This window comes from Phoca vitulina, unplaced genomic scaffold (genome assembly GCF_004348235.1).
Source record: "Phoca vitulina isolate PV1807 unplaced genomic scaffold, GSC_HSeal_1.0 scaffold29, whole genome shotgun sequence".
Taxonomy (NCBI): Eukaryota; Metazoa; Chordata; class Mammalia; order Carnivora; family Phocidae; genus Phoca; species Phoca vitulina.
In genome coordinates, this window is record NW_022589732.1 from 15,330,227 (window position 1) to 15,355,567 (window position 25,341).

Genomic DNA, 25,341 nt, shown 5'->3' on the forward strand with positions numbered 1-25,341 from the left:
TAGGAAGTAATTCTTTTCCTTCCTATAGATGGCTGTTTGTTCTATCACCACTTCACTGAGTCATTGCATCCTTTCCCCACTGACTTGAAATATGAACTTTTGATATGCTAAACTTTTTTATAGGCTTCAGTTGTTTGGGTCTAAAAATTCTTGTCCAGTGACCTATTTCCCTATGCCAGATGTATAGTTTTAATTATTGCAGTTCCAGAGTACTTAAAAATTGTTTTAATTCAAAAATTATCTTTTATACTGATACTTTCTTTTTTTTTTTTAGTGTGGAAGAGTTCCAGAAAGAAATAAAAACAAATATTTTTTTTTTCCCCAGAAATTCCAAAAACCGATTGACTTGAAAATGTGTCCCTCTAATTGAAAGATACATAATATCTGACAGGATCGGATTTCCCTGTGTGTTTGTGTGGTGGAGGGAGGTTTGGTGACATGTTGCGAAAAGCCTCATAGAAGGGTTCAGAGATAGGGGCAGCCCTCTGCTCTCACCACCTTGACCCCGGGGGGAAATTGACCTTTAATGATGACTTCCTGAGGAGGATGACACAAGGGAATGACCTACCTTCTGGAATAAAGTTCTGCATATGGCACCCTTGGGCAGCTTATTTCAGCTGCAGTTTATATTTAATATCTTCTCCTAAAATGAAACATTAAAATATTTTTCTCATATATATATTAATTCAGGGATGTGGATTTGCCAAGTCTGCAGACCAAAGAAAAAGGGAAGAAAACTACTTCATGAGAAAGCTGCACAAATAAAACGACGATATGCAAAACCCATTGGACGACCGAAAAATAAATTAAAGCAACGATTGTTGTAGGTTGAGATCTTATCAAAAGAAATCTTTTATGTTGTGCTTTAAAATATAGGCGATTGTAACCCCCTTAGATTCCATTAACTTTTTAGCATCATTTTACAAACTCAAGGGATGAGGAATAGTTCTCCTTTTGCATAAGCTGTGGAATTTTTTGAAAATAACATTTTTAATTACAATTGGCATTTGGGGAGCTTCTGTTGGCAGTATCTGTGATGTAGCAGGATGGAAGCAGAATGTAAGAATTGGAAACAATCATTCTGCCTACTTTATTACTGGCTGAGCATTAGAAAAGCTTAATTATATAAATATTTTTATGGGGATTTTAAAACAAGAGAGGGATTTATTCACATCTATGAGTGAATCTCTTTTGTCACTCCGGGTAGCATTTTAGGAAAAAAACCTTCTCTTTTCTGGTGCTAATTTAGTATTACAGCATTTAAGATCCCTTATATGAAATAGGAGCCTCTGAGAAACCTGTAAATGACTGTCCTCATGTTTGCACACAAAGAGTTAGAACTGTTTGGTATGTGCACATGTGTGCAGACATACATATGAAATAGTATGTTCACAGTGGCCTGCACATCTACTATGATAACTTCATTTCTACTAGCCTATGGCCATATAGTTGCCATTAAAGCCCAGTAGAACATTTAGCCGGAGTTACTTAGATAAGTAGAGGAAAGATAAGGGGAGAAAGGATGTGGTTTTTTTTTTTAAACCTTTAGAATATAGAATTGACTATCAACGTTAAATAGGGAGTTGCATATCTAAAGGAGTTCTATCACTAAGACCATGGCCCGCCTCTTTAAGCTTAGTAAAAGGGAATAGATGCTCTCTGCATACATTGTGAACAAACACCAGATATCTTACTTACTTGCTACTCTTTCCCCTAATTTAACTGAAGCAATTCACTACCTTACCTGCTCTCAGAAAAACCATCAACTCCTGCACCTCTGTTTCCCAACGGAGAAATAGAAAATGCATGTTCCTTTATGGTTTTTTTTTTTTTTTATGAAAGCCCTTTAACTGGTGGACATTTTTTAAATGGACTTTTTGTTAATTTCTCGGGGCAAACATGAAACATTTATGAATAAAATCTTTCATATTAGCATCATTTGAAGTAGAAATTATATGTTTTTGCATTCATCCTGTGTAAGCATTGTTCTCCAAATGGGACTGTATCCTCAGGGCCCAATTAAAAATACCAAATTAGGATATAAACTTTCTAAACAAAGGACACAGCTGAAAATTGCATCTGGCACCAGTCCTAACTTTTTGTTTGTCCAAAATTGTCCTTTGAGCTTAGGAATTTTTAAGACAGTCTAGGGAGTTTTCCTTTTTACATGCTTTATAAGCATCTTATCCTTTCTGGGCAATCGATTCCAGATATAGTCCAAATGCAGCATTCTAATGGGAAACATTTTAGCTCAGATGATTGTTTATTGGTAACCCTCACTGTGACACTAGAGATCTCCAGTGTTAACCTGATTTGGCTGGATCATTGGTGTAGGGCAAAGCTCTTGGTGGTGGAGCTGCCTCAGATGAGCCCAGTAGCTCGCCCCGTTGCTGCACCAGAGTCCACTGCAGCTGACTGCTGAAATTGTTTGTTAATGTTCAAGATGACCACTAACATGTGCTCTTCTATTTGTAATTAAGGTATTTTTATAATGGAGTATCATATCATTTTCAGGCTTCCATTTCTTCATTATGAGCCTTCAGCTAAATTGATAATTTTTAAAGTGCATTCTTGGGCCCCGGCACTGCCATAATTCACATGCAAATGTTTCTATTGTATAAAATTCTGCTGCAAAATGGGTAGCTTTCTAAGCCCTAGCCTGAGGTGAAGGCAGGCAGCTGCTGTTCCTCTAAGCAGCTGTGGTAGCGGAATGGCCACTGGTCTCTATTGACCACACAGCTGGATGGGCAGAACCAGCCTCAAATGAGCTGAAGTAGTGTATAAAGATTCTAATGCCAAGTATCTGATAAAGACCATGGTAAATGTGCTGCTTCTTCACCAGACTTTTCCATGTCATGTCTGACCCGCTGTAGCTTTTCTTTAATCATTTCTTCAGTTTTTGCTATTGTTGTCCTTTTTTCAGCAATATTTAATGCTGTAATTAATTGTCTCCTCGACTTAGAGAGTATTATTGGTTATCTTACCATCCTAAGCATAAACTGCCGAAAGGAAGAGGATATCTTTAATGTTTTCTTTAACAACAACAACAAAAAAGTACTAATTTATAGACCTACCCAAATTCTATTTATATAAATTTTCCAATTGAATTAAAATTGCTTCTCACTAGAGATTAGATGCACTTTTCACGTCTAGATAATACTTAATGACTTATGTCCTTTACTGCTTTTTTTTTTTTTTAAGATTTTATTTATTCATTTGAGACAGAGAGAGAGAGAGAGCATGAGCAGGGGAGAGGCAGAGGGAGAGGGAGAAGCAGGCTCCCAGCTGAGCCAGGAGCCAGACGTGGGGCTCGATCCCAGGACCCTGGGATCATGACTTGAGCCGAAGGCAGACGCTTAACCATCTGAGCCACCCAGGCGCCCCAAGTCCTTTACTACTTTTTAAAAGACATAGGAAATCATAACGACTTGTGACCACATAGGGGGTACCATTTTTATTTAAGTATAATGAAAGCATTGCGTGTTCTTTGAGTTGCTTCAAAAATTGTCTTACTTCTATGACCCCTGGGTCCATGCGACTTCTTCCAGTCCCTCCTGGCTGGGCCTGGGGAGGATCATGACATGCACATGTGGTGGCCGCTCCCCTTTTGAACAGAGAAACACCTAAATGGAGGCACACACACACACACACATAGTTCTGAGGGTTGCAGTTCGGCTGCTTAAGTTTAAGCACATTGAATGCATCTAGTTGCTATAGATTTGTTTTAGATACCTTTATAATTCTATTATTAAATGCTGATACTATTCTCTAAATTTTTGCCTAGGTCTGTAACCAGTGATGAAGGATCCATGAATGCATTCACAGGAAGGGGGTCACCTGGTAGGGGTCAAAAGACTAAAGTCTGTACCACACCTTCATCTGGTCATGCTGCATCTGGGAAGGACTCAAGCAGCAGATTGGCTGTTACAGACCCCACTCGGCCTGGTGCCACCACCAAAATCACCACCACCTCCACCTACATTTCTGCCTCTACACTTAAAGTTAACAAGAAAACCAAAGGGCTCATTGATGGCCTTACTAAGTTTTTTACACCATCACCTGATGGTCGCAGATCACGAGGTGAAATAATAGACTTTTCAAAGCACTATCGTCCAAGGAAAAAGGTCTCTCAGAAACAGTCATGCACTTCTCATGTGTTGGCTACAGGTACCACACAAAAGCTAAAACCTCCACCTTCTTCACTTCCACCCCCAACCCCCATCTCTGGTCAGAGCCCCAGTTCACAAAAGTCCAGCACCTCCACTTCTTCTACCTCTCCCCAGAGTTGTTCTAGCCAGTCCAGTGTGCCCTCCTTTAGCAGTCTGACTAAGAACAGCCAGCTGAAGGCACTCTTTGATGGACTCTCTCATATCTATACCACTCAGGGACAGTCTCGAAAAAAGGGACACCCAAGTTACGCACCACCCAAACGTATGCGTCGTAAAACTGAATTATCTTCCACGGCAAAATCTAAAGCCCATTTCTTTGGAAAAAGAGATATTAGAAGTAGGTTTATTGCTCACTCCTCCTCCTCTAGCTGGGGGATGGCTAGAGGACGTATTTTTAAAGCAATTGCTCACTTCAAGAGAACAACTTATCTTAAAAAGCACAGGATGCTAGGCAGATTAAAATATAAAGTGACCCCTCAGATGGGGACCCCCTCACCAGGGAAGGGGAGCTTGACAGACGGAAGGATTAAACCTGATCAGGATGATGGTAAGCAAAAGGTCAAAGCTCCAACCAAACCTGCGTCCCGTCCCTTTCTCCCCAACCCCGAAAAAAATAAATCAATCAATTCCTATTTGTCACATAGGTCTTAGCTATTTCTCTCGTTCTCACTTCACTTTCATACAGAAGCAGTGAAACTTTGACCTTTTTCTAATGCTGACTAAACCTCCAAAATGTTTTTTCCCAACTAATACTCTCCCACCTTTTATTATTTATTTCCATCCGTAGTGACACTAGGACCCCCAGATGCCTCCGTAGTGTTGCTTACGGCTTTGTAGTCCCGCATGAGTAGCCGCTGTCACGCTTCTGCCGCGTTCCCTGCCGTGCCGCCGCCTCGGCCACGGCGCTGCTTGCTTCTGTGCCTCAGTGCTTCCCGCTGCGGGGGGGGGGGGGGGGGGGGGGGCGGGGGGCGGGGGTGTGAGCTCCTCATTGCCGCTCCCTCTGCTCCATGGCTTTCTCATGACCGAGTCCATCCTGCTTCCTTCTCCACAAAGCCTGATCTGTGATTCTGTGAAGTGTGCTTTTGGGTGTGTGTGTGTGTCTGTGTGTGTATTCACTGTAGGGAGAAAACGGATTTCATGATTTCATTTAACAAATTGGCCCGTTGCATTGGCTACCCTTTATAAACCAAAACAACAACAACAAAAAAGAACCAAAAATGTGTCATTTCGACAAAGCGGTAGAATTTTTTTTTTTTAAATCTCAAAAGGGATAATGGGAATTCTATAACTAGACATTGATAGAACTTCAAATCTTGGCTGAAAAATATGATTTTTGCTTTGTATTGCTCTTTCCCTCGTTTGTTTGTTGAAACTATAAAAAGATGACAGTGGTAATTCAAATAAAAATTTGGGTACAGTAGGGAAAGGGTACTGCTGGATCTTTTGAGCAGTGCTTAGATATAAAAGCTTATAAAGCTTAAAAAAAATCCCTATTTGCCCACTATGCTAATTTGGTGCCATTTTGGTAATGTATGGTGGTTACTCATGATTCAAGTCAGTGAATGCACTTTCTGCTGGTTTTAAATGACAGATACTGAAATCAAAATAAGCATCAAACAAGAAAGTACAGATATAAATGTGATTGGAAACAAGGATACCGTTACTGAAGAGGATTTGGATGTTTTTAAGCAGGCCCAGGAACTTTCTTGGGAGGTAAGGCCAGGATACCGCATTATAGTAACAAGGATAATACGTGATTTTTGTATTTGTGACTATTATGAAATTACTGCTTTGATTTTACAGCGAATCCCCCCTCAGAATCCTTTGTGGTCCTTTAACTGTTATCATGATTGTTGTTGTTGACTCTAGCTTCAAAAGCAGAGTGACTTTATAGAGTTGTCTCCACTGTCAAAAGTTGATAAGGGCTCAGCTGGTCTCAGAAAATTGACCAGAGTAACAGTAGTTGAAGCAGATTTGGAAAAATGCTTCTAGATATGAAGGACCAGATTTCTGATTATTTTTGTGGAAATGTAGAAAATAGCAGTTTTAAATGGTTAAAAAGAACATCGCTTTTAAATTTACCAATGGTTCTTCCAACACAGATGGCCAGCCATATGAAAAATGTCTCGTAATTTTAACACTTTGGCATTGATTAAGACAATATTGTGTTGCGTGATCAGTTATAATCACTTTTATTTTCATTGTCCAGTAATTTGTTTAAATGATTCCACTTAAAATAGTAACTCCAAGTAGTTGATTGTCACCAAAACAGGTAATAGGTAAGGCTTTTGGACTTTTCGAGGTCAGATTTATTATGGAGCATGAATTTGTTACATCAGTAGACCACATTCAGTTTCTATGGCAAACTTCACAGACAGACCTCACTTTCTTTTTGGTGTGGGGAGGGGGCTACCTGTAGGCTCTCAAGCTTTATTTTTAGGAGCAGCCACTTGGGCTAAATACTTCTGACAGTTTCTAATTTAAGGGGCTATTGGATATTTCCATTCCTCATCTGCCCCATTGCCCCAAACAATACCCTTTGTAATGTTTTCCTTTGGCTAAGATAAATGTCAGAAATTCCCCCAGTTTCTTTGATCTCAAGTCCTTAAATACTATCAAATTTTCAGCCTACTTCTGCTGTTCATAGATAGACCTGATGAACAATAGGCCATTATCTGAAAGATGCTGTTAAATTTTAAGTCCTTTCTTTCCAGTACGGTAACACCAGCATTTCACTCATGAACATTTCTTGTCTGTATCAGGCAGGCACAGTTCTTAACCTCATGTAGCTTACTGCTTGGGAGTAAGGGAAGTAAGAGGAGATGGATATTAAACTGCAGACTTTCACAATTGATGATATAATTACAGTTGGGATCACTTTTAACTTCATGGAGGAACAGGGGACTATAAGAGTGTCTAACAGCCGGATCATCTTCTAATTTACTCAGTTTTAATGCATTGCACCAGGTCATTAAATTCATCCAGTTCAATAGACATTCGTATGTATTTACCTTGTACTCATTTCCTGTCTTGGTAATACTGTTTCTTAGGGTATTAGTTTGTTTATTATGAATCTTATACAAAGTTGATGATTATTTTACAAGGTCCTCTAATGTGTTTTCAACAACATGAAAATTCCCCATGAAGATTAGTGTCTGTTCTTGGTAGGTTTTCATATCCACTGGTGAAAGAACCAAAAGGTAAGGGAAGAAATCCTCTTCTAATACACCTATTTTTATTTCCTTTCTTTTCTTTTCTCTGACAGAAAATAGAGTGTGAAAGTGGAGTGGAAGACTGTGGCCGGTACCCTTCTGTAATAGAATTCGGGAAATACGAAATCCAAACCTGGTACTCCTCGCCTTACCCACAGGAATATGCAAGGTAATGGAACAGCCCAGAAGGTATATAACTTGAATGTCATATTTGTGAGGAAGGGGAATTCTCAGTTCTGAAGCAGGAATTAGGTGATTTTCAGGACATAGATTTTGATAGTTGAGTCTAAGCGCTTCCAAAACTATTACTTTTGCCAGCATCTTTTTATAGTAGTTGTCACTGTTTTATGTAAACTCCTTCCACTCCTTAGTTACACGGGCGTTGTAAATTTTGCCTTTGAGCTTAAGACCATGCTTTCTCCTCTGGATAATTGGACAAATGTTGTTTGTGGATGAAACCATATAAGGAGAAAAAACATTGGCCACTGTAAAGTAGTTGGTGGTTTCTTCTCATTGCCCTGTTTATTTTCCTAATTAGGCCTGTTCATTTATCTCTGATATCTGACGTTTTGTTTTCTCTGATATCTGACGTTTTGTTTTCAAGGTTTTTACAGAAATGTAGCAGAAGAAGGAAAAATGAAAGAAAGTAGGTGGGGGTGGGTGGCCTTAAGAGACCCTTCCGCAAATCTTTACTTTTAGAGCACTTTTAGAGCCATTTGTGACTAACTTGTTAAAAATGAAGAGAAAATAATGATCCTAGAGTTTTCTTTTGTCTTGAACTAAGATTAGCTGTGAAATTGTCTTGAACTAATATGTCTAAAAATGGGTATCTTGTGAACAGATTTCTTCCTTCAGGTATATCAGGATATACTTTATTAGTATCTTCTCAAATGTTTTAGCCTGTGAAGTTTCTGACAATCACAAACTTGCTTTTCTTCTAGAGTAGATAATTGTCCTTTTCTCCATCACGTTGGTGTCTGGCCCATCATCTACTGGAGAAAATGGGGAGGGTGTTTTAGAAGTTAAGTGGCAGAGTAAGAGTCAGGAGTCTTGGTTTCTCTTTCTAGCTTATATCACTTGGCTGTGTGTTCTTGAACAACTTTTTAAAAACACCTGTGAGCTTCAATTGGTATGGGTAATCATAAGTCATGTGTTCTGAGAGCTGTAGCTAACTTTCCCCAAAGCCATTCTACCCATTCTTATACCCCAAAGACCTAGAAAGTGCTTCTAAACATTTTCTTACAAGACTAACAATGTGTTTTAAGTGTGATCGGGCACACGTTAAAAATGTTACAATTTTAAAGGTGGAGAAAAAGTCATCATGGGAGAGAAATCTGTTTGTATAATGTTATTTAGAGTCGGTGGAATTGGTAAAACAAGATCTTTTTATTTTACATTTATTGCTTTAGATATATATGTTTATGATAAGACTTTAAAGTTACCTCATCCATCAATAGAAATGTTAACTAAATTCTAGGACTTCTCTGCCTTATATAAGTACACAGATCATTTTTAAAAATAATGAATTCACTTCCCTCTGAGTAAAAGATGATTACAGTTATACCACTGACCATATATACTATTGACACTATGACATTAAATCTGAAATTTGAAAAATACTCATGTTCACCTGACAGCAGGTCATCCTTATTGATTTTTCAAGTAGTGGTTCCAGGTCTGAAAACCTTTTGGTCTATACAACATTTCTAAGGAAACAAATGATTTGTTCACAAAATGATGGCAGTAAATATTATTATATTGAAAAATAACGTGAGCTTTGTACATCCTCTTTACTACTGGTTTTCTATTTTCTTTTTCTTTTCTTGAAACTACTTCTTCCAAATACTATTGCAGCCTTATTATGACTTGGAGAAAATTGAACAATATTTAATATTTTTTCCTGAACAGTATAATCAATCTGATAGATTCTTTGATTTTAAAATTTTAACAGATTACCAAAGCTTTACCTGTGTGAATTCTGTCTTAAATATATGAAAAGTAAAAATATTTTGTTAAGACACTCAAAGAAATGTGGATGGTTTCATCCTCCAGCAAATGAAATTTACCGAAGGAAAGACCTTTCAGTATTTGAGGTAAGCATGTGTAAATAAAAAATTCAGCTTTTGAGACCTAGTTCTTTCAATTGTTGGTTATGTTCTGATTCGTTTCTAGAAGGTGCACAGTATATTTGATTTTGGGATTCGAATTTAGACTGCTCTTTTAAAGTATCTCCGTGTTTTGGAATGTTTAACCATATTGAACAGCCATTTAGATTGATGATGAATTCCTACTTCATCACATTAACTTTTTTGTCTTCCCCCAAATCCCTGTCTGCACCAGATATATTCACCAGTGAATTTATGATCTTCTCAGCTCTTTGTAAATTCTGCTTTCTTTGGCAGGAGAAATTAGCTTTGTTCAGCAGCTCCAGCCAATGTCTGGCAGGTGCTCACTCTTCCGGGGAATTGAGCAGCTGTACATATCTCCTCAATACACAACCACCTGTGTTTCCATCCATTTCTTGGCAGGGTGGATAATCCTTTTGGTGAGACCCTAGCAGATGTTGGGACTGCCCCCCTCATCTGGGTAGATGGCCACCCCTGGAGAACTCTGCTGTTCGCAGGAACCCCTTGTGGCCATGTGTCTGTCATTGTGGGTTCTTAAAGACATTTTGTGTTTTCAGAACTGATTTAGTAGCAGAAGGTCTTTGCCTGTATATCGTTTCATTGTTTCGTCATGTTCTATTGTCAGTTTCAAGGATCCAGTTTAGCTGTGTCACTTGTACCTTGAGGATACCAAGCCTTTCTTTGGTGTTCTTGCCTGTTCTCAGGGATTCTTCATTCTCTCCTTTATTCTTGTTCCTCCATTTGAGCACTTCCATTGCTCTGCCTAATTCCCTTCTCTGTTACCTATGTCGGTTTTCATGCATGGGTGCTCAGAACAAGCCCTCTTACACAGCAGACATGATGTCTTTTTTTTCTCTGAAATACAGTTTTACTTTAGGTTTCTCTATTTTTGAGTTGTTCAGACTGAAATTTATTATTCTGCCCCACATATCACTTTAGTTCTGGTGGGTAATGTCTCGCATTATATTTAATATAGGGGAGGGTCATACAGAGGTTTCTCTCTTTGACTAAGCTACCTCTCGCAGACAAGCCAGGGCCTGCTACATTTTCCGACGGCCAGTCAGAGAACACAGTAATTCCAGCTGCATCTTAGGCGTTTTTTAAAGACCTTCTTCGTGGTTGTATCAGGCTCTTTTGGTAAGCTTGAAGGAAGAAGGGTATTGTTGCTGGGACGATTTAATGATATATTAGTACTTACGAAAGGATAGGTGCAGGGTTTCTCAACCTGGGCACTATGCACTTCTCAGGCTAGATAGTTCTTTGGTGTAGGGGGCATCCTGTGCATTGCAGGGTGTTTGGTGGCATCCGTGGCCTCTACCCACTAAATGCTAGTAGTACCACATTGCTTCCAGCTGTAACAAGCAACATTTTCTCCAGACATAGTGTCACTTAGGAGGCAAAAATACTCCCATTGCGGCCCCCTGGGCTAGAGGGAATGCTGAATGCAAGTCATTTAGTTCATCTTGGGTCGTTACTCAGTCAGCCCCAACCAGGTAAGACAACAGAGCTATTCTCATTTGAGGCTTAGAACTAATGTCACAAGTTCAACTTTCCTGTTGGATCCTTCCTTCATGCCTTGGATACTTTCTTAAAACCGAAATGAAATGAAAATCACTGTCTCTTTGTTTCCCAAAGGACAAAACACGTTGTTGCCTTTAAGTAACGGTGAAGAAAATCAGCATGAACCTGCGTGTGGGCTTTAAGCTCTCACAAATCCTGGGAGAGTCTTCTCAGGGATAAGAGAGTCAGTCTTGGTAGTCTGATAGCAATGGTCTGCAGGTGCTTTTGAACCATCACCAAGATCAGAGGGGAAAAATGAAAGACAAATTAGTAAAATTTATGCATAAAAATATTTGAAGGAATTGGATTATCTGTGCCAAGGTCCCTATTCTAGAATCCAAGTTAATACTTAGAGAACAACATATAAGAAACTTTTCTCTTAGCAGTTTCTTAAGTAACTTTTACAATAAATGAAGAGTAATCATAAATTAATACTTTCCTGTCTTTATCCCTCTTGAAAGCATGCATATTAGACCTTACACAGCTGATAAGAATTTGCTTCAGCATCATCGTCTGTTTTTCTGGCTCATCAACACCTACATCTCTGTCTTTCCTTTTTGTAATGTCCTACCATTTCCGAAAGGACCATACTCTCAAATACATAAAAACTTCCTTTAATTAAAGAGAGAATTGTATCCTCTGTGTCCGTTACCCATATTTGATTATGTTGCTATGCGTGAGACCTAGGTTTCATCCAAGGGAAATAGTTATATGAAGTCTAAAAATAATTTGCGCAATATGAGAACCTGTATGGTCCACAGGAGACTGGAGAACGGTCAAGTTCGTTGTTACAGAGCTCTGGTTAGCAAATACCCATTTCCCCTAAGAATAGTGCTAGGGAAATTCTTGAATCTGCTGTGCTTTTGGTTTTCAACAAGTAACTACATTTGATCAAAGAAATTGGCATCTGTGCCTAGCCTCCTGTCTATAACCATCAGTATCACAGCTTGATTCTTTTATTTTGAAGAGAAGTAGACTGTAATCATGGTACTTATTGTAGGTTGAAATTCATCTCACTTTCTCTGTAAGTATTCCCAACATAGAAATTTTATCTCTTCCAATTACATTTAAAATGATGCTTGGGATAAAACCAAAATGGAATCCTCTTTTGCTCATCTACACTTCCAAGGAATCAGAATAATACTGTTCATTTATTTTATTTTTACATGAAGTCCTTTTGAAAACAACATAAAGTTTGACTTACTTGAGCGGTATTTTGATGTGTTTATGTTTCTTTAATTCAGATTTACTTGGTTCAAACAGAGAGGACATGCCTGATCGTTTTTTACTTGTAGTAAATTGCAAATAAGAATGATGACTCTTTCATTAGTGGTTTCGGCTTTCTTCAGGTAGCCTAAAGAGAGATTTAAGCTAACTTAAATTTACCCTAATTTAAGAGAAAAAGTGGAATTCTTACTTGCCAAGTGACAGCTGTTTTCTGGTTGACTTTATACTTGTTTAATGGAGTAGTTTAATCTCTCAGTTTGGGATTTGGAAATAAAATTATATGCTTTCCAAAATACCATATAAAAATAATTTTATATTGAGCGGTATTTTTATGTTAAATAATGTTGTCTGTTTCTCTTTGCTAGGTTGATGGGAATATGAGCAAAATTTATTGCCAAAACCTTTGCTTGTTAGCCAAGCTCTTCCTGGACCACAAAACGTTGTATTATGATGTCGAGCCATTCCTTTTTTATGTCCTTACAAAAAATGATGAAAAGGGCTGTCATCTGGTTGGATACTTCTCTAAGGTAAAACAAGAGCCAGTATGACCTTCATTTTCTTATTCAAAATGTTTTTGGTAGAGCCCAATTCTTTGAACAGGGTTTTTTGGGGTTTTTTTTATGACTGTAATTTGAGTAAGTGATACATACTTCTGAAAAGCTCAGGTTCTTGTTCAGAGCTTATTTAAAAAACAGAACAAAACAAAACAATAAACATCGTGCCTAGAAAGTGTGTAAACGACCTCCGCAGTGTTTGCTCTCTTGACTTTTAGCAGCCATGTAACATTATAATTGCTGCCTTGCAGACCACCTAGCATCTTTGATTTTTTTAAATGTTAAGCTTATTTCCCTTGCCCCCTCTCAGTGGTGTCAACATGAAGGTTTCAGCGTAGTGTAGCATTTAAGAGATGGTTCTCATTTCCCCTCCTTGTATTCCCTCTGTGGTCATCAGGAGCTCAGTGAGTTGGAACGTTGGCATTTGGACAGTCAAGGTGATATAATGACGAGGTTTACTCTTTTGTCTCTTAACTCTTTATGCTACTGTTTTAAGATCTAAAGTAGCCTCACCTTTAGAAAGCCTAAGTATCTCCAGCTGTTAACATAGGGAAGCCCTTGACATACTGAGTGGATATAGTTTGTCTTTTATCTCACATTCCTCTGTACAAAGGCTTCTGATAATAACTTACATGCAATAAGGAAAAACTGAGTTTGGAGATATTTACCAGGTAATAAGCTTAACTTTTCTTAGGCACCTAGGAGATAGTTCAATGTGCCAGGATGGTAATTACAAGAGTTCCATGCACACAGTCAATGATCTGAACCCTGTATTTTATTTATTTTATGATACAGTTTTGCGTATTAGGTGATAAGTGAATTTTAATGACTCTACTCTTGCATAATGTAAATGGAATGCCTTATGGAAGTGTCATTTTCATGGAATATCAAAAGACAGAGTATATATGAAGGTCCTTTGCAAACTGCAGTTTTTCTAAATTTTAGAATCAACCCAGAGGTCATAAACAAAAATATAAATAAGTGATAGCATTCATGAGAACTAGCCTCAATATTTTAATACACATATTTGGTAAGACTCCAAAACAAAAAAGACGAAAGTTAATTTGCACACAACAGGTTAAAAAAGATGACAGAGAAGTAACACAAAATAAAACAATAAATAGGAAATCTATTTATATAATGCATAAAACATCTTAACCTTTTGTATAGGTTTATAAAGATCTTTTTCTCCAATGAGTTAAAAGGAATAGTGGTCATGGGGTACCTGCCTGGCTGGCTCAGTCGGTAGACCATGCAACTCTGGGTCTCAGGGTTGTAAGTTTGAGCCCCATGTTGGGTAGAGATTACTTTAAAAAAAAAAAAAAAATAGTGGTCAGGATGGTCCTTCCTCTTTGGGGTGCGTGGGTGGCTCAGCCAGCCAGGGTCTTGAGTTCAACCCCACAGTGGGCTCCATGCTGGGCGTGGAGCCGACTTTAAAGAAAGAAAGAAAGAAAATGGTGTTTCTTTCAATGTGTCTATGTTTAAATGTAGATGCTTAATGGTGCCTGCTGTCCTTGTCTCAATGGGTGTACTACCGTTGATGGTGAATCTTACAGTTTTAGTCTCTGCCTCTCTTCTCCCAGGGGACCCAGCATTTTACCTGGAACAAGTAAAACTTTTATTTTACAGCATGGCAGCAACCACTATCATTTCTTACTGTACATGGAAAACTCATTCTTTGGCAGTGTAGCAAAACAAAAATTAATCTTAAAAAAACCATTTTAAAAGTCTAGATACATGCAAATTAAGCCATATTCTAAATGTGTCAATTGGAGTGTGAAGGACTATGGCCCTTTGGGGTTATGCTTAAACCAAATTCTAGAGCTAGAGAATGGCCAACATGACCTAGAAAAGTTCAGCGTTAAGTCATTATAGGCGTATGAGTTTCCAGGCAGATAATAGAGGACTCCAAACAGGAGGGAAAGAGGGAACTGTTATTTTAACCATAGGTTGGAATTTAGCTGTTGTAACGTGTGTTACATGGTGGGAGTGGGGTGCAGGGGAGGGTTGGGCTGGCTTACAAAATCGAAAGGAATAGTTTGGGGCAAAGAAAAGAATGGCATAAAGGATGAGTCCTTTCCACCCAGAGTACGTCTCTCTTTAGATAGAGTGACCCATTTGTCTAACTTTGCCAAGAAGACTAATTATTTGAACACTAGCCTCTGCAATCCAGTTTCTTAGGGAAACTGACACATTATTTCTTCCTCCTCATCTCTTAGAGACTCCAAGGACAGCTACAAATGTGCAAATGTTGGGAGCGCATCTTTTTCACAAAGAAATCTCTAATTCTGCCTTGTAGGGTTTTTTCCACAATTTCCTGTGATCTTTCAAATAGGTTCATTAAAGATCTGGGTGTTCTGAAGTAATTCTTTCATGTGGTTAGTACCATTTGTGGTCAATCTTATTTGTGGTTTATATTTGGCCAGAGCATTCACAACCTCAAAAGCCTTTTCCAGATCTTCTCTGTGCAGGCTTTGGCTGCTTCTGTGTACTCTGAATAAAATACTGCTGCTCTGATGCCACATCCCATGAAAATTGCAAATTTTTCCTTAACTATAAGAACTGTTTCCCGCTATATTCTTCCCAATCTTCCTTCTGGTTTCATAGTGTTGGTAATATTTTGGCCTCACTTTTGTGTGGAGGCATTGGGGTTTCTTATTGCCCCGGTCTTTTTGTTTTGATTTATTTTCCCAGTTTGAAATGCAGATTAATTATTTCTCTTGCTTTTTACTTTGACCTTTTATCCATAAGAGAAATAATGTCTGCGCAGACCTACCTACCTGTACACTGTTTTCGTTTCCCTGGGGCATTTGGTGAAAGGCAAAAGACAGATTGCTGTCACAGAGTTGTAAGTTGTTCAGCGGGGTAGCCGGCTCAGTCCTACCTTACCCCTCTGGGGGACTCTCTGGATGTTTGGTGTTCTTCCCCCATCTCCCAAGTTGTTTGAGCAAGGAAATCATTTCTTGCGTACTGTCTGTGTTCTGTTTCATTTGGCTCATGTTTACTTGGATTCGTTATTCATATTTTATGCTACCAACTTTCAGGCATAAAGGTGTAATTGAGAGGCGTGCCTGGAGTTGATGGTTTGTAGTTAGCTGGTAGTTTGATTGATCAACACAATGGGGGTATTCTGCTTGATCCTGACCTAAAACATTGGCTCACCTTAGTGAACTATTGTACAAGGACGGTGGCAGGTGCAGGGAATTGCCCACTTCAGCAGAGCTCTGACATACTTGATCTGTTTTTCCTTCCCTCAGGAAAAGCTTTGCCAGCAGAAGTATAATGTCTCCTGCATAATGATCATGCCCCAGCACCAAAGGCAAGGATTTGGACGGTTTCTCATTGACTTCAGTAAGTGAAGTGCTTTACTTACTTTCATGACCCAGGGAGCTGATGGCTGTTAAAGGAAAGAATAACACATAAAACTTTATTTAATGTACTTTGTTGTTTTTATCAGTAGATAATAGGCTTTCTCTTTATATTTACATAGGTTAGAAAATCTTCCTCAAGTGAAAAATTTACTGCTGCTCACTTATTGTGCTCTAGGAAATTGAGACTAGATTTCTCGGCAGTGTCACCAGCTCACAAAGCCATGACCCTGAATGAACCGGCAGAATTCCATTCCATTCCATGGCGCTCATACTCATTAGCACCAGAAGAGGCAATTATTTGTGATTAGAGCTAACGGAAGTATTATTTAAAAGGATTTTCAGCTTTCTAAAATTTTACCTATAATCTTACCAGTACAGAGCAAGAAAGGGATATTTCTACTTAGAAAAACAATTCTTTAGGTGGCTTATCCTTTGAGTCTTTCTAGTAGAAATAACTCTCTTATTTTGTTAATTTCCCTTTTTCTCTTACGGAAATTATACAATGTTTTTTTCTAGAAGGTTGCCCAAGAAATATTTTTTATACACATTTGTATCTTTAGAGTCTCTTCAATTAAAATTGGAATGATATACAAAAGGATGCACAGGATAATGTAAAAAATATGGGTAGTTTTTTTTCCTCCTTGTTTATATTATATGGGGTGTGTAAATGGAGTGCTAAGGTTACATTGGCAGAATTCATTTCAAAATACCCAGATAACACAAAGGCCAAGTATCCATGATAATAGTAATTTCTGACCATGTAAAAATCTGTCACTAGGAACTGTGTGCTTCTTCATTACCAGATTGTAGTTTGTCTGATTTTAAACTGAAAGAAGGAAAATTTAGGAAATTGCATAATCTTCATAAGGTACATCAAATGCAAAAACCACAATATAAATGTGCTCAAGGAAAATCATGAAGAAATACGTTGAGTCCAAATCTTTATTACTAGATATTGAAATATTAAAGTTGGGGTATAAAACGACTGTATAGCAGTTTGGGACAGATTTGCACAATCTGTTGACATTGAGAATACTGTTCTTTTTTGAAGTATTATTTATCGACTATTTTTATATTTTCAGTTAACATTTCTAGTTATTAATTCATTTTCTTAGTCTTATCCTTTGTTTCCTGATCTAGTTCTCCCGTGGAGGGCCATCTTACCAGGAGGTCACCATTTTTATTTTACAGAGTTCTAGATGTAATTGGTTCTATGGGCAAATCCCTTTTTTTGTGTGGCCACCATTTATAAGTTGTTGCATAAACATTATGGTTTCTGATATGCATAGCAACAGTCCAAGCCGTAACCTTTTGATACTTTTAGCATCTGCGTGCCTACAGAATAAGGCAAACTCCAGAGCTCAGTATTCAAGGTATCCTAGCACCTACTTCCAGCTAATTTTTTTTAGGCTTTTTCATCTGCTAATCTCTTTTTCCTCAAATATTCTGAGCATGTTTCCATATTTCCATTCTTTGTCTATGCAGTCCCTTTCCTGAAGTGACCACTTCCTCCTTCCCCAGCCCTCATCTGTTCAGAATCCTACCCATTTTTAAGAGCCAGATCAAGAACCTCTTCTATTTGATCCCACCTCCTGGAGATTGATCTCATTCCCTTCTTGGCTCCTTATCTCTGTAGCGTAGCACTTAGACGCAACGCCTGCTTTAGTGGTGATAACTGATGTTTCATACTTCCAACTGACTGTAAACTCCTTGGTACCTTCTTTGTTTTCAGTAGTTAGACAGTATGATCAGTAATCTGCATTCAATGTATTTTTCTTGATTTGAATGGAATCTTCAAAGTGATACATGGTACTGCCCACAATGATTTTCTACCTAAAATTTAAAAAGGGATTACTACTTAATGGATAAAAATGCAAGTTTCTAAATACAGTAGCATCTTATTTGTACAGCATGATCTAATAGAGAAGCCTTTCACATAAGAGAACAACCCAGGAACAAAGACGTTCCCTTCTGTATTTGAGTCTACCCTGTATTTTTAAACCAGAACTCTGGAACCCATTGGAACCTTTCTAGATTGTTCAGGGCCATCATGATGAATGCCATCCATTACCGTGTGTCTGGGTAGTACAGTGCTGCTGAGGGTGTAACTTTTAGATTTTTCTCTTCCTGTACCCTTGACATTGCCCCTATGCTGGGGTGGGGTAAGGAATGTGGTAAATTATTTGAATAAAGTTGAAAAGGGCTTGGTGTTACTCCTTCAGAGAAGAGGAAACTGGGGGAAGAATTTTACAATACTCAATGAAAATGGGAACTGGTGTAAACCCAATAGAAATTCAATTTAAAACAAAACAAAACAAAAAAATCCTTGGCCACAAAGTTTTAAAGAAGATCGAGTAGGCTGCTGAAAAAATTGGTAGCCTCTCCTTCTTTGGAGTTACTTAAAATAATAGTAGATAAATATCTTTCTAGAATGATTTAGATCCAATCTTGCAGAGTAAGGAGATAAACCACATGACCTCTCATAATCCTTGTCAGCCTCCTAATTCAGAACTCAGGGCAAAACAGATAACCAAGGTTACTGGTTTTCTAAAATGTGCGCTTTTTTTTTTTTAAGGGACCTTTTAATTGTTAGATTTATTTTATTTCTGTTTTGTACATGAGCCTGAGGATCTTTTGGTCAGGGGATGTATTTTCAGTAATTCAAATAAAAGTTGTGCGGCAGGAAAATATTTTGTCTATAGTAACTGCCAGTTTAGGAAGCTTAGACAAGAGCAGTGGGAAGAAGGCTGTAGCTGCCCAGCTGCCTACTTACACACTGGATTAGAGACATGGGTGCCATATGATGTGAAATGTGTAAATGTATATAAAAAACTGCAAATCCCAAAGGTTTGAACACTGTTCTCCAGGACCGTCCAGAGGGGGAATGGTCATCCATGGGACCAAATGCTGCCCTTGGAATAAGCTGTTGTCTTACTCTTCCTGGAACAGCCTGTCTGGGGTTTGCAGAGCAGGGCTCCCCAGGAGGTCATTTGCGGAGCTTGGCCAAAGTAACTAAACGATACCAACTCCTGGCCCGCTCCTAAACCACCTTATGGGTTTTGTGATTCTTTGCTCAGAACTTAAGTGGGTAGTGGAAGGAGTGACTGTCAAGGTTGAAGTTGATACCCCGTCTCTTTTCTCCTGTAATCTGAGATTCCTTCTCGTCCCCATCTCTGTCTACACACATGCACACGTGCACACACACACCATACCCCACACCCCATACCCCACACCCCAGTCATGAGTTCATACTGTAACCTTGCATTCCAGATCAGCACCACCACAAGGTTTTATTCTGTCTTTCCACATTTCCATATTTGTAACTTAGACTTAGATGATCCAGGGCGCCTGGGTGGTTAAGTGTCCTTCTCTTGATTTCTTGATTTCAGCTCAGGTCGTGATTTGGGGATCGTGAGATCAAGCCCTGCGTCGGACTCCATGCTGGACGTGGAGCCTGCTTAAGATTCTCTCTCTCCCCCTGCCCCCCCCCTGCTTGTTTGCTCCCTCTCTCTAAAAAAAAAAAAAAAAAAAAGATTTAGATGATTAACAAAAAATGAAAACACAAAAACTTCGAAAGTAGAAGAAAGGACATACAGTTCTCTGGTCTTTGGATGGTCAAGGACATCCTAGCACCAAGTGTTAATGCAGCAGAAGAAATCACAAAAGAATATACAGATGGCTTGACTATATAAAAAGGTAAAATGTCTATATGGTAAAAAGTATTAATATTTAAAAGCAAACATACTGGGAAAGATGTTTGCAACAAACATGCCAGGCAAAGCTTTGACAGCTATAGTATTTAAACAAATATTTAAAAGGAAAGGTTTGATAGTGTTAAAGCATAAACTTAAGAAAAATGAGCAGAGGCCGTGAATGCAGAATGCACAGAAAAGGAAACTGCTTGGTGGCAGCAGCACTGCTCACATTTGCTGAGTGCCTCCTGTGTACCAGCCACTTTCCTAAGAGTCCTGACTCATTCCACCCTCACAACACTGGTTGAGACATTTTAATCTTGCTTTGTGGGTGAGGAAACAAGGCACAGCTATGCAAACAATAAATGGCACCACTCTAGTTTGAGTCCGAGCACTTGGACTCTAGGCCACGATGCTCCACAGTCTGTCAAGTACAAATGGCTCATTAAAATATGAAAAAAAAATTGTTGGTGATTTAAAAATGCAAATTCAAATAACTGCAAGATTATAATTTTTTGCCTACCAAATTAGCAAAGATTTTTAAATATAGCCAAATCTAAGTTGACATAGGTGGGCTGTTATATTTACACTGGAGAAGGTGTAAATTGGTAGACATTTTCCAGAACTTTGACATATATATATCAAAAACATGGGAAAGGAATTTATTCTAAGGAAATCAATATACTTTAGTCACTGTGCATTAATTTCATATTTAATGTAACAACATGTTTTGTATTCGTTTTTTAAAGAGTGGACTTCCCTTCTCCTTTCACCCCGTCCCCCAATTATAGCAGTATAAACTCATAGTAGAAAGTTAGAAAGCATAGATAAAATACCAAGAGAAAATTAAATCCCCCACACTTCTGTTACTCAAAGACTTAATGTTTTGGTACAGTTGTCTGTCACAGTGTCATTGTTTATAGTAGAAACAAAAAACTGAAACCCTCTCAATAGTCAAAAGTAAGAGAGAACCATTTCCCTGAGAAAAATTATGGTACATCTATATAACGGAATATTATTAGCTATTAAGAATTATGTTCTAAAGAATTTTCAATAAAATAGGAAGATGTTTATGATAAATACATGGCTTTCAAAATTGTATATATATGTATGTACTCAATTACAAAAAAGTATATGCAGAGAAGGGAAAGAAACACACTTCCAGATTATCTCTAGATTTAGAATTAGAGACAATTTTTATTTTCTTCTTCATACTTATTGCTGTAAATAGAAAGAAAACTAATTTAAGAATCGTGAAGGCCTGACCTGAGGGAGTGGCAATGAGGACACATGGAAATGAATCAGGTATTTTCCTGTTCTGCAGCAGGTAGAATTCTGCCTGGCACCTCGTGCTGCTCAGTAAATGTAGATGAATGGACGAATGAACTGAGCTTGGAAAGGTAGCGAGTGCGGCTTTGGCTGTGTTGCCTTCCCTGTGATTGTGAACATCCGCATACAGCTTTCCTTGAGAGTTTGGAGCTCAGCAGGGGAATGCATTAAAGGGAGCTACTGGGAGTGGTGGGCAGAGTGTGGTGGTGGCAACCATAGGTACGGATGAGGACGACCCGGGAAAGTGTAGGGAGACAGGGCTGAGGATGGAGTGCTTGAAGTTCCAACACGTTAAGGGCTAATAGAGGATGAGGAAGTTATCAACGCAACTGAAAAGGGTATAGAAGTAGGAAGAGGATCAGGGGAGAAAGGTGTCAGGGAAGCCAAAAGAGGTCAGCATTGCAACAACAGTAGTCATAATCCTAGCTGACCTTTCTAGAGCACTTACTGTGTGCCAGGCACTGTCACCTGAATTACGCAGGTCAATTTGCTTCATCCTTGCAAAGACCTTAGGAGGTTGGTTACTGTTACCACTAAGAAACTTGTCCAAAATCACTCCCCAGGCAGTGTTCAGTGCCCCAGAGAAGAAGATTAAGATAAGGTATAAGAAGTATACTTTGGAGGACCGTGGTGTATGTAGAATTTTAAAAAGTGAATTCAGAAAGCTCAACCATCAAGGGCTTGGGGGCACAGGAACCTGGTTTTTGTTTTTTAAACTACAGAGGCTGGAGCACTGGTGGAAGGGCGGCCAGGGAGCAGTGACAGGAACAACAAAAAGTGATATCCAGATGAGTTGTTTAATGAAAATTCAGAAAAGGCATTTGGTGAAATTCAACATGCTTTCCTAATTTAAAATCATCAAACATACTAACTAGAATTATAAGAATTCTAAATCTTAAACTAACTTTCTTGTTTGTTTCAGCCTTGACATAACCTTGGGGAAGCTTTTTTTTTTTCTTTTTTTTTTCTTTTTTTTATTTATTTGAGAGAGCGAGCACAAGAGGGGGTAGGGTCAGAGGGAGGAGCAGACTCCCTGCTGAGCAGGGAGCCCAGTGCAGGACTTGATCCCAGAACTCCGGGATCATGACCTGAGCCGAAGGCTGTTGCTTAACCAACTGAGCCACCCTTGGGGAAGCTTTTATAAAGGGTAGATGACAGTGGGTCCAAAAGTCTACAAACTTAACACCTTTGGTCTTCTGAGACCAGTAGATAGGCATCAGTTACATAAATTATCCCTTAACTGTACATTTAAGCATTTTTTAAAATTAGTGTCTGTTTATTTGTAGCCTAATCATGAAAGTTTGTAAGCAGGTTCAATTCTTGGCTTTCTTTATTCAGTATTAAAATACCGTGCAGTGTCTCAGGATTGTCCTTCATGGACTAGAACTCAAGAGGAAGTAGGAGTGATTGAATGAATTAGGCACTCATTTCAGGAAGTTCCCTTTGCTGACCTTTTCTGTGATTTCTCTTGAGGGGTTTCTCTGTGGCTTTTGTGAGGAATGTATACCATTTAAGAACTGAGTCTGTGTTTAGTGAGTGTTGCTAGAAGATGAGTGCAGATAACCCAGTTTTGTGCCTACAAGTTATGACTTTGGTCACATTGTAAGTGTAGTCAGCAATGTCCTTTGACTTCTCTTTTCTTAAAAATGGCACACATATACACACACATACCTGGATTTAAGAAAAATAAGGAATACAAGAAACTTAAACTTAGAAGAAATGTAAGAAAGATGCCTCTTGGTACAATTTAATATCTAGTTTCTTTCTCACTGAGAATTAGTGGGTTAATCTTCCACACCTTCATTCTTTACCCCTTCTGGTTCTAATGACAGGGATCTCTCAGGTACCTAGAGAGTCCCAGTGTTGCCTTTTCTTAGCCTCCTTATAACTCTTGGCTGGTTTCCTGAGGAAGCATTCCTTAGAAGAAGAAAGCATCTTCTTTCTGGTTTCCCGCTTCCTACTTCTCAGAGCTCTTCTAGGTCCCTCAGCAGAATTAGAAAGAAAGCTGAATACCTCATCTCTACCTAGAAGGGTGTGATGTTCAGAGGGTAACCATATCCAATCTCTCAACGAGAAAACTTCTTCTTCCCCCGTATCTTAGATGCTAGCTACTAGCTTAAATGTTGTAATATATGATACCTAAACTCAGGAATACGTGCCGTAGTAGTTGAGGTCGTCAGCTAGCAACTTGGAGTTCAGACTACTTTAAAAGGGCTGCCACCACAAACTTTTCAAAACACAGTTTAAGTAAAACTTAAGAACTTAAGATGAGGGGCGCCTGGGTGGCTCAGCTGGTTAAGCGGCTGCCTTTGGCCCAGGTCCTGATCTCAGGGTGTTGGGATCGAGTCCCGCACTGGGCTCCTTGCTCAGCAGAGAGCCTGCTTCTCTCTCTGCTGCTCCCCCTGCTTGTTCCCTCTCTCCCTCTCTCTCTCTGACAAATAAATAAATAAAATATTTTTTTTTTTAAAAGATGACTTTTAAGCAGAGATTTAGAGTTGTTTCATCCTACCTGAAAATTGCTTTTTTTTGGAACAAATTTTTGATACCGACAGGCCTCTCTCCAGTTAAGAAGGAGTTTTAATTTAGAAATGCAGTTGGTTGCATTCTAGTAAGCCATGTTTTACCTCACTATCGGTAGGCTCTTGAGTTGCTGAGACTGCAGAGGGGTCACTGACTTCTCTCTGACAGCAAGTTGAGTATAATTTCAGGGTAAGCAGATTCTTCCCAGGAGCTGGGTCCTGGCCTGACGGGCCCTGGTGACACATCCCACTTGTCTAGCAAGGGTCTCTGGGCATCAGTGCCCTTCCCAGTGGGTAACCTGAGAATGGTTACAGGGAGGCACAGATAGCACTGTCTTCAGCCCTATGGTGGCCAGAACCCTGGTGCCTGTCACCTCACTCTGAGCAGGCTCACCTTTTACCCCAGCGAGACATGTGAATTCTGTCCTCTCCATTTCTCCATGATGAGGTAGAGGCCGTGAAGCACACACTGTTGCAGTGGAAATACTTCACTTTCTCCCATTTCTGAGCCCCACGAGCCGAGCATCAAAGGTTTTGAGGGACTGTGACGGTGTCTCTTGGGGACATGTTACATGACTGAAACCCTCTGGTTCCCTGTAAGCGAATTGAATGAAGGAGCTATAAATTTGACATGTGGTATTTATTTCCTTATGCAACTTTTATTTAATGGTTTTCTCTTTTTCAGTGGCACTATTAAGAAATGCTAAAGGCTGAGCAAGTGTAAAGTCATTTAGAAAGTTGCATGTGTCTTTTATATATTTACTGTTTATTGCCCATTTCCTTCACCAAAAGTAAGATTCCTGGGGATAGAGACTTCGGGGCAGTCTCACCTCCTGGAAGAGGCTGGCACTTAGTAGGTCCTTATTAACCAAATGTTGAAAGAATTACTGTGAAAAGAGCTTTCTTAATGTGCTTTCTCTTCTTCACATGTGATTCTTATGAAGAAGAATTTTATTTTACTAGAACATAATCAGTCAGCTGTGGTTTACTTAACTTCCAAATGATGTCCGGTGTGCCCTGCCTCCTTTTGAGGGCTGGTGTTTTTGTTCAAGCACAGCTTCTATCATTCAAGCTGCATCAGAAAGAAGATTGCCACCATCTACTATAACCCCTGGGCGGACAGATGAGAGCTGTGACAAAATTCACATTTACACACAGTTGGTTGACTTTTCCTGACTTTTATCAGATAATTCATTTCTTCATGCATTTATTTTGGAAGGAAAATTCCAACTTCCATGTTAAGAAACTGTCAAGAAAGCTTTTTTCTTTGCACAGCTTTCCTGGCAGCTCTCCTCCCTGGGTGAGCACAGCCCAGGCAGTCATTAAAGAATAATCAGTTATGCTTTTGAAATGGGGCTCAAGTCCTTTATAGCCTTTTCTAAGATACCCTCCCCACACCCCCACCATGACACTTGTGGAAACAGGACCGGCAGCTGTGTCCTCAGACTTCTGCTGGGTTTTGGAAGACATGTTTTGACTTACAGAAGAATAAGTATCATGGTGACATATATTTTAATAGCATTCTAGTTTATAATATAATAAGGAAAATGGCTACTTTTCCTTATTTTCTCATTATGATATG

General features: G+C 39.0%; 1 protein-coding gene across 5 annotated transcripts in view; it reads left to right on the forward strand.

The window, feature by feature from the left end:
- The window catches only part of KAT6B (lysine acetyltransferase 6B), a 180,886-nt gene that overhangs the window by 129,665 nt on the left and 25,880 nt on the right, over positions 1–25,341 (forward strand). For 3 of the 5 annotated variants that reach the window (XM_032423824.1, XM_032423823.1, XM_032423822.1), the window contains exons 7-13: positions 691–823; positions 3,785–4,716; positions 5,761–5,882; positions 7,435–7,550; positions 9,333–9,474; positions 12,660–12,821; positions 16,106–16,199. In XM_032423824.1, the coding sequence (XP_032279715.1) occupies positions 691–823; positions 3,785–4,716; positions 5,761–5,882; positions 7,435–7,550; positions 9,333–9,474; positions 12,660–12,821; positions 16,106–16,199 (1,701 nt within the window). The remainder of the gene's footprint in view (positions 1–690; positions 824–3,784; positions 4,717–5,760; positions 5,883–7,434; positions 7,551–9,332; positions 9,475–12,659; positions 12,822–16,105; positions 16,200–25,341) is intronic. The other 2 variants (XM_032423825.1, XM_032423826.1) reach the window with 2 other exon arrangements.